This window comes from Engystomops pustulosus, chromosome 2, assembly GCF_040894005.1.
Source record: "Engystomops pustulosus chromosome 2, aEngPut4.maternal, whole genome shotgun sequence".
NCBI classification, from domain to species: Eukaryota; Metazoa; Chordata; class Amphibia; order Anura; family Leptodactylidae; genus Engystomops; species Engystomops pustulosus.
In genome coordinates, this window is record NC_092412.1 from 209540564 (window position 1) to 209555730 (window position 15167).

The window sequence follows — 15167 nt, forward strand, 5'->3', positions numbered from 1 at the left end:
AAAACATATTTTAAACAAGTTACTTCCTAAGAAACAAGAACACAAGTGTGATTAAAAGATTTATTATCACAGGTTATGACTGTTTTTATCCTGAGGTGGTGTCCCTCAGGGCTGATTCCTTTATCATTGTGTCTCAAGCCTTTGTCATCAATGTGTATTTTTAGAAATAAGTGTTGAAACCTTAACAACAGTGGAGCAGTTCTAAGGAAAGCAACTGGAAGATTCACACATCTAACAATCCAAAAGATGGTTAAATCTTCATGGTTAGGACCACAACCCAGTGTCAAACAAAAAGGTGGATGGAGAGGGGAAGATGAGTGCACAGGAGCATCACAGCTAGCTACCCAGCTCCCAGAAAACTGCTTCCAAAGTCACATAATGACCAGGAATAACGATCTCTGCAGGTACACACAATGGATTGCCAAAAGATTCAGTACAAGATATGGAAATTTCAGTATATAAAAACTTGTCATATAACTTACTAACAAAGTTTCATTTTTTAGCAGCTTTCATTTTTCATTCCATTTACAAAAACTTTCAATGACACAGATTTAAAAATAACCCTCAATGTATCTTGTGTCATGAAGAAGAAATATGGGGAAGGTCCGGACTGTTTGGGAGGGGGTGGGGGTGGTGTGTGTGTGTGTGGGGGGGGGGGGGGGTTATGTCTGTCTGCTAGCAGGTGGGGGAATATGTATATAAAAATGTTTAAATAAGTTTTGATTAAAATAAAACATATGGGGAAGGACAATAAAGAAAAAAAAACCTCCTAGCAGAGTTACTAATGCTGGCAGTGTCGCCTACTATAAGGCTCACCAAAGCTGTGCCAAATGTATCACAGTGGGCCGGATTTACAAATCATTAAGGGTGCGGTCACACGTCGCGTTTACCGCATGCGTTAAAAAACGCATTGGAATAGCTGGAGAGTGATTTGCCTAATTAAACACCTCTTAACACTTGTGTTTACAAAACGCATGCGTTAACCGCGATGTTAACGCATGCGTTAACAATGCGTTAACAACCGCATGCGTTAACCGCGATGTTAACGCATGCGTTAACGGTTGCGTTTTGTAAACACAGGTGTTAGCAGCTGTTTAATTAGGCAAATCACTCTCCAGCTATTGCAATTTTTTAAACGCATGCGGTAAACGCGACGTGTGACAGCACCCTAAGAAAGTCATTGTCCACTATTGCTACTTATGTCTTCTTTAATGGCTAAAACTTGCACAACAATGAGAAACACAAAGGACTTCTTAGTCAATATCCTTTTGAGTGTTTTCTTTGTGTATGTTAAAAATGTGTCTGCAAGGATGGATTTATTTTCTTTTAAATTTTGCACATTTCTTAAAGACTCGTCCCATGTCTCCAGCACCTCCCTCATTCCTCCCACCATCCTCTGCTCTGCTCCGCCCCGCCTCAGGGAGGGGGGATGAGGGAGATGGCACATGTACCTTTGACTTATTCTTTTTGTGACTTTAGGGCACATCTGTTTAGTTTTCTGAAGTGTTTACTGATTTATCACCCAATTCCGGATGTTGTGACTTTTTTTACAACACTTGTCCAACAAGCTGCAAAATTATTTAACGATCTAAACTCAGATGTATTAAAAAAAAGGCAAAACTCCAGACACATCTGACCAGTAAAAAAAAAAAAAAAAAAAAAACTGGAGCAGAAACAAAGGCACATGTGCCCCAGTCACTCGCATGAAGATCACACGCCCCTTGGGACCTGCTGCTCCTTATGACAGGGTACCAAGTGTGCTGCACCAGGGATGTGGTCTGAGCGAAGAACACAACTGTGTGAATGTGGCCTAAGGCAATTCATTTGCAATTGAAGCAATGCACCATAGTATAAATGTATTCCTAGTTTGTAAGACATGTATAGCAGCCAAGATCACTAGTCTTAGGGTCATTCACATTTGCAGTGTGTGCCCGAGGTATATGCTTAGCAGTAGTTCCCACACTGGAGTGCCTAGGGAGCGATATGGGCAAAAATAGCAATAAAACTGACAATTGAAAAGTAAGGGGTTAAAAATTATCTTTATTGTGTAAACATCACTAGGGGATTAAAATATGATAACTTTCTTTAATGGGCGAACCACTTTTAAGCTGTCTCTCATGTGCCAGTCTATTCTTCCATGGTGGTGATCTGCTATACAAATGACTGGTGGCCTTCTGCCTGATCCTATAATTAAGGCACACAGCAGCGCGCCCCTCTCCATAGGTTTAAGCGTGGCTCGCCCGTACTTGTGGGGGAAGATAGAGCCTGCTCTATCTTTCCCCCGATACGGCAAGCAATATATCCATCAAAATGGATAGACGTATTGATCAATGAAATGCATCGGACCGTATGCAAATTGTGCCGCAACGATACGGTACAGGTTGCCTATGGCTGCTTTCACAAGTTTTAAGTGTAACTAAACGTTTTTTTTTTTACATTTTATAAATGAACAGTGCAGATGATATTATTAACTATTATTATCAAATGTGTTCCTGTCTCCTCCTTTTTCCTTTGCCTGACTTCATTATTTAAGTAGTTTGTGTAAAGCTGAGAGATAAAGGAATCTGATACAGTGTCTGACTTCACCATTTACAGACAGTCCCTGGATAGTCTAATCTCCTCATATAGTTGGGAAATATTCTCTAGCTATGGAAAGAGTTAATCTTCCTTCCTTATCTCTATGGCCTAGGCCTCCATTACACCGTCTCTTTTAGATTAATGTTTAAATAAAATATAAGAATTAGGATGATGTACTACATGAGCACAGTGTTTATGCTGGATGAGCCATGGATGGTTTCAGCTGGTCAACTTCTGTTACCATTTTGTGGATATGGCCTAATATGCTCCATGTAACCCCAATCTGCTCATTTTCTGCATAAATTACTTAAGCGATTGAAAGAGGCACTTAGGTTTAGTGCTCTTTGGGATGAATTGTCCAAGCATTAGAATAACATGACCACATTGGTCCATGGGATGTGTCAACTTCACACACAACTTGTGAAAAGGTGTGGAGCTGGTTTTGGGGGAAAGGAGCCATGTTTTTCTAAATCTGCACAACCCTTGCTACATTACTGCAGTGAGTCTGATTTAGCAACAAGAAAATCTCTGCACACCAGTCACAGTTTTAAAACCTCTATATATAAGAAGTAACATACACCTAGGAGGTAATCCCTATACAGCCATGTACAAAAGAGAAATAATTTAAAACATGGAATGTTTGTCCTATATGTTACATTTTACATTTGGTATCTCTACAGATCACATATATTTATACTGTTAATCTTCCATATTAGGAATTTTCTTAGGTTTCCGGTGTTTGGAGATTGCTTTCCAGATCCTGCAGAGAGGTCCACCCCTAGGATACAGAGAGAAGCATCAGTATGACTTCCTTCACTTCTACAATCTACAGCGAGATTATCTTGTGACGCCTTGGATATTGTAATAATACGTTTCCCTAGGATGACGCAATCTAGATAAAATAATGTGCAATGTTATCCTTAATCTAGGGCAGGCAAGGGTGCCACAGGTGGCCCTCGGAGCAACCTCTATGGGAACCCGGCCATCACCCCAGCACCCCAGCACAGTTGTGCTGCATTCAGTGCACTTTTAAAACAACATTTCCTGGAACTGCAGGAGGTGATGACAGTGCAAGACTTCTTCCTGTTCAAGGAAACCTTGGAAAGAAGCTATAATCACACTCCAAATTTTCCATCCTTCTTTCAACGGTATTAGATTTCAATACCAATACAATTGAAAGCTGTGCATCAGAGCTGTAAAGTAGGCAGCCGCAGCAGTGCCTAACCATTTGCAAATTCTGAGGGTGTGGTCGAACCCGGCCCAAGAGGCTTGTGACACCCATAAGGTGTCACTTTCCCATATTGAAAGACTAGTACTATAAACTATAGAGTATAGTCGGGGGCCCATCATCTTTGTGCTACGCCTCTGTCTCCATGTACCCCATTATTCAATCACTTGACTTCTTAGCAGCATATTGGAAGGGCCATTAGGCCAATATTGACCACACTGCCATGAGGAGTCCGGCCCCAGGTGTGGGTCCCCTATTTTTAGAACTTAGCCCCATTACTTTCCCTACCCCTGAACGTGCTACTTATAATTATAATGTCCTCCTACTCCCATCAGTTTATACCTGAGTTTCAGTTTTTTCAGGTCCTCTTTGGTGACTTCATGCAGAACATCATAAAGGGTGTAATCTTCTTCAACAAACTGTTAAGCGAACCAAAATGTAAAAAATCAGATGAAATTAAAAAGGGCCTTTAATGTGATCAAGTGAGAATGATCTGTGATGAGCTGTGTACATTACCTGCTCCACAGCCTCCTCTGGAGCGCCTTGCTGCCTCAGCCACTCCACCAGCTCTTGGTCTCTATTAATGCCAATAGACACAAAGGAGGCAGATCTGGGAACATCTGAAAAGAGAAAAGGGCTGTAGAATGATACGTAGGAACTATGCAAATATAAGCATAGAAACCAAGAAATAAATTGGTGTAAGGATAGTTACCCATGCTGGATTTGATCTGAAGGAGATGTAAGTCGTGGCTTCTTTGTTCCAGACATTGTTTTAAAAGAAATTGGTATTCTTTTTCCTTTTGAACAAGTTCTTCCAATAATCTAGAACAACATAATCCAGACAATTAAATGAAGCCACTGGTAGAACCTGGTATACAATCTGGGTCCAGGGGTAAACATGTTTCTTCTTTTTCTTTTAAAGAAGCATCTATTTTCCATCTTTAAAGGGGTTGGCCAGTAATATTAAACGTAACCAGGGTAGGTACAAGGCCCTTATAGGGTCAAATCATATTGATCACTTATGATAACCATTCCTGTATCAGTGGTTGGAGGGGCATCTGGAAGTCGGGCATACAGTGATGAGTACATGGTCCCTTTCATAAACGGAATTATTATGATTCTGGAAAGAGTTTAGCCGAATTTGCATCCACCTCCTTGAGTGGGTATTGCCCTATGCAGTTAAAGGCTGAAATTTATGCATCTTTTTTCCACCTTTTCAGCCTCTCCACTATCATAACCAATTCTCTCCATGAAATGGACCTCACAATGAATTTCTTTCTCTTTGAACCTTAGTGTTAACATATTCGACATATTGCTATGAATTTCAGAATCTCAGAAATCAGTAGGTACAAATCACCTGCGACCTCAGAATTTTCCTATTCAATCGGCCACTTTTAATTTAAATATGGCTTCAAAATTGTTTTCTGTGCAGAAAAATGAGGTAGAACAGTAAACTGGAAACCCCTGAGGACCTTTTACCACCTCTACCAAATCCTTGAGTAGAATGAACACAGAGTTTGCCACGAGATGCAGTGACAGGGAAGTAACAACTGCTATTTGGTGATTTAGGGACAAGGTTGCCATTTTCCTGTCTACTCTTCTGGGGGACGTCTTACCACCTCCACCAACTAGAACTTCACTCTTTCCTGTTCACTACACCACAATATTATATATTTATTATATCTACTCATCAAAAGGACGTCTTACCACCTCCACCAACTAGAACTTCACTCTTTCATGTTCCTTTCCTGTTTGGCAGATGCCATCAAAATCTCCGTTTTTAGCCTACATGTATCTTATATATATGCAAATTCACTCTTAGGTATGGATATGGTCATGTTACCTGTTAGTCTCTTGTTTCAATTTCCCAAGTTGTAGATTCAGCTGATGTCCTTGTGTCTCGTGTGAAACCACTGAGCTAAGTGTGCTAACACCGGATGTGACAACCGGCTCTTCCGAACTGTTCTGCTGAACTGGCTGGTAATCTTCATCTTCCACTTCTTTGTCCACTCCTTCACTCTCTGACGCAGGCCCCAAGTGTGTCCTAAGCTCTGAGCATTGAAAGAAGAAAAAGTTACTCAGTAAGTGAATTTTTTTCATTTATCCAACCCTTAATTTAAAGAGCATCAGATGGCAACTAATGAGAGTACTTTGTATTACTACCACTTACCAGGAATAAGGATAGTGACAGCTGCCTGAACTGCACGTCGAATAATATTATCCATTGCAAACATCCAATGCGGGCGGATTAAGTGGTTCCTTAAGACTTTATTGACCTGAGAAGATAATATATTATTAACAACAGCATTAAACTCCACAAACACTGAAGACTTAAGAAATGTTGTCAATTTCACAATAACGTCTACACTATCACAATGATTTGGTTTTTCCTACTCACCGCATCCTGAAAGCCAAACAGGACAAGTTGGATCTGATTTATAGATGTGCTGTCAAAGTCAAGGTCCACCTTGAGCTTTGATATGGTGGAGGCCATAACTCGGTGCTCTGGGGAGCGGATAAAGTCCCTCAGGATATTAATAATTTGTTTGATGTGAGTGACTGACAGCTGCACGTCTTCTGAGCTCTATAAGATAATGGGTGCAGCAGCTTTAATTATACATACAAATATAGTACAAAACACTCAGCCCCCCGGTCTTCTAGATTATATATAAATACTATGTTGGAATATGATGGGTATGTACTTATAGTTACGATAAGTAGTTAAATCATTGATTCTCAGATCATATCTCTTTAAAATTTTTATTTTTAACAAGCTGCATTTATCATATAACAAAACAAAATTCTTCCAATTTGTAACACCACATCCTCATCATTCCATCCCTTGTTCCCATTACATGTTCCCCATTAACCATTGCCTTACTAACCTTTACCAAGAAGTCTCCCCCTTTTCATCCCATATTCTTTCTCTGTATCTTCATAACCCATTTTAGAATACCACCCACATCATATCCTCATGGTCAACAAATTTCCATTTTAATTTAAGCTTTTACTCATACTGCGGCCCCCCACCCCCACCCCTATTCATATTGATAACTCCTTTACCCTGCACTATTTATGTTCAGCCACATCAGGAGTGGACATATTACTTTTTAGTATACCCAATAATTCATTCTCAGGACAAATAGGCTGTTGCCAGAGGAATCTGGTGGTGACCATGTCTGGTGGTGGCCATTTTCCCTCTCCCCCCAATGAGAACATATGAATACTCAGATAAACTGCGTGTGTATAAGTGGGCTAACAAACCAGCATCAGGCTGAAGCTACTAAGTGGTCACCAAAACAGCAAAGAAATGGAAAAAATAGCTCAAGAGAAGGAGGATCCCCGACTTTATCTTATACTATAGTATTTTTCCCCTTCCTTTCATGCTATTCAATGCCTTTTAGGACAAATGTACATGCCACATAATATTGTACCTGCATAAGACATTCTTGCAGATTTGAAGACACTTTATTCTGCTCTTCTTTGAGGATTTTGTAAAGTATTGCACGACGCTCACTATCTTTTCTCAGAAGAAACAGACCAGAATCCCGCTCATCCGGAGAAGGGGGGGTGCTGCGGTCTTCGGATGCCAAGCCTTCATCTGGAACACTGTGTAACCATGAATTAATATATGGGTTCAATTTACTGTATTCATTGTAATTTTCCGCCGTTCAATGGATTAATAGTAATGAGTACATTTTAATGCACATGCAGTAATAGAACATCATCTACTAGTTATTCTTGTACTTTCTCAAACAGCCTCCAATATATTTAACTATATTCTGAGAAGCTAAAATGTACAATGTAAATGTATAGACAATTATATCTTCCACATTTCCGGGAATGTAATTGATCATTTTTAAGTAGAAATCATAGTCAAAGGTGACAAATATAACAATGACTACACATTTACATGAACACAGTTTATCAGGATCTGATGCATTTATTATAAATCATATATCCATTCTGATAATCAATATCGAAAACATCTTCAGCTGCATAAACCAAACTGACCAAAAAGTCTTTTATGTACATTGTACCTTAATAGATTGGACATCGGAGCTTTGTTGGAAGGAATTTCAGAACTGGATCTTTTGCCCTTTTCAAAGAATAGTTCCTGCTTTGCATCCGAGTCAGGTGATACCGATCCATGCTCGCTGCTGCTGCTTCCCGCCAGCTCCCCGGCCACTGGCAGGGGCAGAGACGCACTGCGATTGTAATCTGCAACCATAACACTGACATTATATCACTATCCTAAGGAACAGTGTTGTTAAAGAGAAGCAGCAAACAAAGATCTGACAAGACCCAACATTTCACGGGACAAAGCTATCAAATCAATATCAAGGCAAAAACTAGCAGAGCGAAACACATAAAAATTATCCTTTAATCATTGATTATAAAATAGACCCAGGAAGACATATAAACAATTACACAGATATAAGTTAATGTAACCCTAACCATGGACTGAAGGCTTCTAGGGGCCTATGGCTACCTAAACTGTCCACTTAAATTTGGTAAAACAGCTCTTGATATGGCTCTGCCAGTGGCGTAACTAGAAGCTGATGGCCCCCAGTGCAAAGTCTGTGCCAGGCCCTGACTATAATGTGTGGTTTATAATAATGGTCTTCTCATATTGAAAAGTGACACCATAAGGGCCCCCTAAACCTCTTGGGCCTGGGTGCAATTGCAACCTCTGCACCCCCTCAAATTACGCCCCTGGCCACTGCTCAAAACAGTTTCTCATTCTTCTTTAGGTGCAATGTTCTACTTTGTCAGAGGATCAAAACAACTTTGTATTATTGACAGCAATGTTAAAAGGAAGACCCTCCATTGGCTTCTTGTCTTTGTAGATGGATAAAAGGCGCAGTATACTGCTCTATCTGAAGGTTATATGGTGTCTCCTATACTGTACCATGCCCCATATCTAAGCTCCTGACCTGAAAAGGGCCCAACACTGACACTATTTATATGGTTAAGCTCTGAAAAACCCTATTACAATCCCAGTAGTATTTGTGAGCTGGCACGGGCTATCTGTCTTTTTATATTATTCATGATTAAAGGATAAGTTTTATGCATTTCATCCCACAATTTTTTATTCTTTTCACTAAACATTATACAAGCTCTTACACTTCTTGTGTCACCCCCTCATAGACTGTAAGCTCTTGGGAGCAGGGCCCTCACTCCTATTGCTCCATATGACTCTTTGTACTATGTAATTTCTTATTTTATTTGTATATGTCCCTTATGATTTGTAAAGCGCTACGGAATATGATGGCGCTATATGTAAATAAAGATTATTATTATAAACATACATCAGAGTTCAATAGAAAACTAACAAACACCAACAATCCCTGTAGAAGACATAAGGGGAACGTCTGCAGGCCATTTAGATAACACATTGTGGGACATGTATCTTTATAATTGCTAGTCAAATTGTCTCATTTTTGCGACTTTTGTAGTTTTTGAGACTTTTCACGGCGACTTTTGCTGTCGTTTTTCAAGTGCACTATGGTCTGCACCTTGTGCGGTGCCTTATTTATCTTGAGTTTCCAGATGTTCTGTGCGACTTTTCACTTTATTTTTGAGACTTTTCAAGCGCAAATCTGCACCTGCTCCAGGGCAGGTGCAAAGGAAGGACTTTTTTCCATGGACCCCATTTTAACATGTAATTGGAATAATTTCACATGCTTTAAATGCTAAAAATTTTGGTCAGTAACCTGTTTTTTGAAAAGTCATAAATTTTTGCATTTACATTTTTAAAAATGTATTGGTTACTTCTAAGGGTCCTTTCACACATTGCATTTTGATTGCATTTTAAAACACATTACAACAGCTGAGGAGAGGTCATTTGCCTAATTACATTACTGTAAACATTTGCGTTTACAAAACGCATAGTAAACGTGATGTTAACGCAGCAATGCAATAAAATATGTTATGCTAAGGCTATGGTGGTCCCTTCCTCCGCTCTGCCTGACATATCATTTTTATATATGTTGCAAAATGGCGAAAAAGTGCATTTTGGGGCTCTATTTTCCATTATGGGGTTAAACACTGGGAATAACAGTTATTGTATTTTGGGAGTTCTAGGAAAAAGGGGTTGATTTGATTTTTTATGTTTTTAAATTTATTTTACTATTATTCAGGCCCCATAGGGTACTTTAACCCTAAGTTGTCTGATTGATCCTACCATGTACTCACATAATACAGTATGGCAGTATATGTGGATTTTACTGATCATCTATGATCAGAAGCTATACAAAGCCATGTCAAATCTTTTTACCACAGTCGGTAGCTTTGGCAGTGGCAATCTCGGGTGTTACCAATCGTTGTTTGCTGCAATATGCAGCAAACACTCACCTTGTATGGATAGGGGTCTGCCCATGAGTCCTTTTCATACAACCACAGCCAATGTGTGATGTACTAATACGTCATAGGGTTTCCCATAAATAACACTTATTTCCTATGAATAGTCCTGTGAATGGGCTACCAAGAGATTACATGTAATGGAGGGGTGTGCAAAAATAGCGCCAGTAAGAGAAATTGCAACTATAAGGTAGCAAAAATGATTTGTATGTAAATCCACCTATGGTAAAACAATGGAGCAGAAAAGCTACAAAAATAAAACTGGTGCAGTCCTCCAGACTAACGAAAAACATTTATATGTACAGTGTATATGTGTATACAGTATATGTGCAGCTGGAGAAATCTTACGTTCTGGTCAGGACCAGTCTTTATAATAACTGAGTCTTCGCCTAAAAACTGCATCTCAATGGATTTAATATTAATGGAAATTTACCTGAAGGCTTAAATGCGATTTTACTTTTCTTTCCTTTGTTCGCTTGCCTTAGAAAGAAGTCTCTCAGCAGGTCGGCTACTGTTGCACGCTTTACTGGATCAGGCTCAAAACACAGCAATATAAAAGCCCTGGCCTCCACAGACAAGGAATCTGGAATTTCTGGGTGGATTTTAAACATTCCCACCTGTACAATAAGGAAATCACAAGCCATGTTTTGTACTGTATACCGACAGCATATGTATACAAATATAATGTTACTCTACAGATGGCTGCTGTATGTAGCTTGCAGGATTGGTCCCAGCTACCAAAGATCCTTTCATTATATGACTGCCATTGTGTGGTGACTCCCCTGCAGAGAGATATATACCGTATTTTCCGGACTATTCCTTGGAAATCCAAAGTGCGCCTTATAGTCCGGTGCGCCCTATGTATGGCACAGGGCAGCGGACCATACTTACATAGGTCCCCGCTACCGGAGACCGGAGACAGCAGATCTCCAGCGGGAACTGCAGACCACGCGGCACGAACAACTTCTGCCGCGTGGTCTGCAGTTCCCGCTGGAGATCTGCTGTCTCCGGTAGCGGGGACCTATATAAGTATGGTCCACTGCCATCCTCCACCTCCCCCTCACCATCCCCGCTCACCTTCCCCGCGTTCCGCGTCGCGTCTCGGCGTTGCGTCGCATCTCGTCCCGTCGGGTCTCCGCTCCGCCCCCGGACCTCTGCCACGCCCCCGACCCTGCGCCTTATAGTCCGATGCGCCTTATATATGGAATTATTACATATATAAGGCGCATCGGACTAATGCGCCTTATATTCCGGTGCGCCTAATGGCCCGGAAAATACGGTATGTAAGCTGGATGTGGTTGGCAAGAACATCCAGCTCCATATATTTGGCCCCAGTTGCTATACAGGGGCACCTTTACAGTACTTATGGCTGCCTGGTAGTGGGATTTTCTCAGTGTTTTAAATATATTTTTATTAAAGGATATGACAGCTTCATGAAACAAAGATCAATTAAAACACATGGTACATACAGGCGGTCCCCTACTTAAGAACACTCGACATACATACGACCCCTAGTTTCAAACGGACCTCTGGATATTGGTAATTTATTGTACTTTAGTCCTAGGCTACAATAAACAGCTGTAACAGTTGTCACAGGTGTCTGTAATGAAGCTTTATTGTTAATCCTGATTCTTATGACAACACAACATTTTTAAAATCCAATTGTCACAGAGACCAAAAAAGTTCTGGCTGGGATTACAATGATAAAGTATAGAGTTCCGACATACAAATTCAACTTAAGAACAAACCTACAGACCCTATCTTGTATGTAACCCGGGGACTGCCTGTAGTTCCGAAATACAGCCTCTTCCCTAGCATATTTACATTGCATTACTACAATGTCAATAGGTAATATCAGGAAATAGGAAATACGCTATACAGAGAGATTTACAAATAGATCTTGTCTTATCTACTGACACTTCTAGACATGGAAGAAGAGACTGGGCAGTGAGTATATACCTGGAGGGAGGGATGTGGCGGACGAAGGGAAGCACCAGGACTTGCTAAATCAGACTGAGCTGTCTGTTGTGAGATTTTGCTGTGGCAGAGCTGCAGGATTTGCTGAATCAGACTGAGCTTTCTACTGTGAGATTGTTCTATGGCAGAGCTGCAGGATTTGCTGAATTAGACTGAGCTTTCTACTGTTAGATTGTTCTATGGCAGAGCTGCAGGATTTGCTGAATCAGACTGAGCTGTCTGCTGTGAGATTTTGCTGTAGCAGAGCTGCATGATTTGCCGAATCAGACTGAGCTGTCTGCTGTGAGATTTTGCTGTAGCAGAGCTGCAGGATTTGCTGAATCAGACTGATCTGTCTGTTGTGAGGTTTTTCTGTGGCAGAGTTGCAGGATTTGCTGCAGCTTTGAGCTGAGGCTTTGGCATGGAGTAAGAGATTGCCCATCTGACATAGTTCTCATGTACACAAGCATATTGATCACTTTCCTCTGTTTGCAGCCATTTTGCACTTACGTTCTTGTGAATGAGGACAGAGGTATTTTAGTTAGACACCGGGGAAGATGTGCTGTGTATAGCCTTGTAATACATCCATGTGAGCACAGCCTTGTTAATTCAGTTAAATCCTTAGGAATAAACATTGACTAGTACCTTAAACATGGCAGCCTGGGGTTCTCCAAGCTCATGAAATGGAGGTCTCCCTGTTGCCATTTCAATGATAGTGCATCCAAGAGACCAGATGTCAGCAGGTGCACCATACCCTCTGGGTCCTTTATCAATAATCTCTGGAGCCATATACTGTAACGTGCCTGAAACAGCAGATGATATATGGGAATAAGAAAACATTATCATAGCATTATTAGCAATTAAACAGAGGTAAATCACTGATAGAAATAGCATTAGATAGTAAAGTATGTAGTTTGTTTGCAATTGTTGCTACAGTAGGATTTCCATCAGGTGTTATGTGATGTGGCCATATTGCTAAATTCAGTTCCTATGAAGGTGCGGAGGTCACATGTGCCATATTCATACGTTTTACATAGATTTTATAGCACAAATTATAAAAAAAAAAGTTGGATATATCCCATATACTCTCTATTCTTTAAATTCTATATATTCTTTTCTATTCTATATAGTCTCTATTCTTTAAATTCTATGCTAACGAGCATGCTGCCACAGGATTTGGTGATGACAGTAAATGGTGAAAGATTTAAAAAGTTTTAGATAACTTTATTGCATACTACAATATACATGGATTCTGGTATTTAAAAATTTGCCCATAAAAGAAAATTGTCAAATTGTAATTCCCTACTGATGTTTACATATTTTTAACCCCTTAATGCAATTTCAGTCAGTTTTATTGCTATGTTTGCTCCTATCACTCAGTAATGGTTAGTGTAAGGTCACTGAGTGTGGGCGGGGACTAGTTGAGCAGATACTTCATGATTCCTCTGTGCTATGAAATGTTTTGAGCTGACAATGTGCTTAGATTATCAGGGTACAGGGTTTAGCTACACTTTTATTTAGCTTCTGAAGATTCTACTAATACCAGACACATAGAAAAAGAGAGATAAGACAGATCAGAGTCATGAGATGGATATATGACACAATGACATACTCAGCTGTACTGCCTCACCTAATAAATAAAACATACACAGTCAGCTCTGCTATGTCACCCTCTCCCCTAGGATCAAGATTTTATCTTGTTTGTAGTGCTGCTGTTTCCTTTCCAGACTGCTGAGAAAAGTGTAGAAGCTACTCCAAAAAAAAAGCAAGGCGGCACTCACCGGTGTGTGGAACTTTTCTTTATTCAGGCAAGGTGCAGTACAAAGGAAAGAGCAGGGCCTGCCCTTGTACTGCACCTTGCCTGAATAAAGAAAAGTTCCACACACCGGCGAGTGCCGCCTTGCTTCTTTTTGGAGTATATTCCACATTTGTATCCTTTACTTCGGGCTGAGCAACACCCTTCGGAACTGTGGCGAGTCAACGTCTATCGTGCCTTTATCCATTTACAGCTATGTGTGGGGCGTTGTCGAAAGACTAGTGGTTGGTGCCGAAACTATTTCTTGTTTTTGAAAAGTGTAAAAGCACCTGCTGCTGCTGCAATGGGAAGTGTCTGTATTGCTCTCTGCCTCCTACCCCTCACCCTGCTCCTGCCATGGGAGAGAAGTCAGAGGAATCTGCCGACCATAGTCAGGAGTTTAATGTCGGATCCAGGGACAATCAAATTGTAAACACCAGGATTGATAGAGACAGGTAGGAACTATATCTGTGAAATGCTGTATTTTTGATAATAACAGCGAATGTGTTATTTTGATATCCTGGGTATATTTAAGAATCCTGTCTTTATGGGAATACCCCTTTAATGTAGATCGTAGTCAGAGAAAATTTTTCCACTTCATGGCAACCTGGCTCTCTGCCAAAGTGGTGAGTGCTACTTCTGGATTAACTCAAGTTTATTATTATAAAATAACTGGATGCTATGATCTTCTTTTTAACCCATTACCTATGTAAAGTAACTGTGTTATTTTGAAGCTGGCTTTAAAAACTATAATTAAGTGTCCGTAAATGTTCCCTACAAGTGTTTCATGAACATAATACTAGTTGGAAGGCTTCTGATTAAAACTTGTCATTAATAAGATTAAGGATTAAGTTCAGATCACCAAGCAGTCTGCTGGTCAGCACATTCTCCAGCCATCACTTATACGTAACTAAAGGAGTAAATTTCTGTTATACGTAATGTAAGAAATCTGGTTACAGCCCCTGTTACTATATATACATATGTGATCAAGCAGAGTCCAACCAAAGGATGGACTGTTCCCAGGGCTCCTACAGTATGTAGAATACAGCTGTTCAGGGGACTTTGCTGCCCTTGTTTTGATGATTTTAAAGGTAAACAGACACTTATACATATTAAAAAATGTTTTAAAGGATCTGAAATTTTTCTCTTTTACTGTTGTATTTTTTTACCTTGTTATTTTATTACAACAGATTCTCACAAAATGTATACATGAACTGAAGTATGTTGTCACCCCTGATATTGAACACT

General features: G+C 40.1%; 1 protein-coding gene across 1 annotated transcript in view; it reads right to left on the reverse strand.

Moving 5' to 3' along the window:
• Positions 1–1148: 1148 nt before the first annotated feature.
• Positions 1149–15167, reverse strand: part of MAP3K15 (mitogen-activated protein kinase kinase kinase 15) — an 85012-nt gene continuing 70993 nt past the window's right edge. The window contains exons 19-29 of the mRNA XM_072137955.1: positions 12770–12927; positions 10602–10785; positions 7846–8026; positions 7240–7414; positions 6204–6389; positions 5976–6081; positions 5649–5856; positions 4518–4627; positions 4322–4425; positions 4148–4224; positions 1149–3355 (exon numbers count right to left, since the gene is read on the reverse strand). Coding sequence (XP_071994056.1) covers positions 3277–3355; positions 4148–4224; positions 4322–4425; positions 4518–4627; positions 5649–5856; positions 5976–6081; positions 6204–6389; positions 7240–7414; positions 7846–8026; positions 10602–10785; positions 12770–12927 — 1568 coding nt within the window. The 3' untranslated portion in view covers positions 1149–3276. The remainder of the gene's footprint in view (positions 3356–4147; positions 4225–4321; positions 4426–4517; positions 4628–5648; positions 5857–5975; positions 6082–6203; positions 6390–7239; positions 7415–7845; positions 8027–10601; positions 10786–12769; positions 12928–15167) is intronic.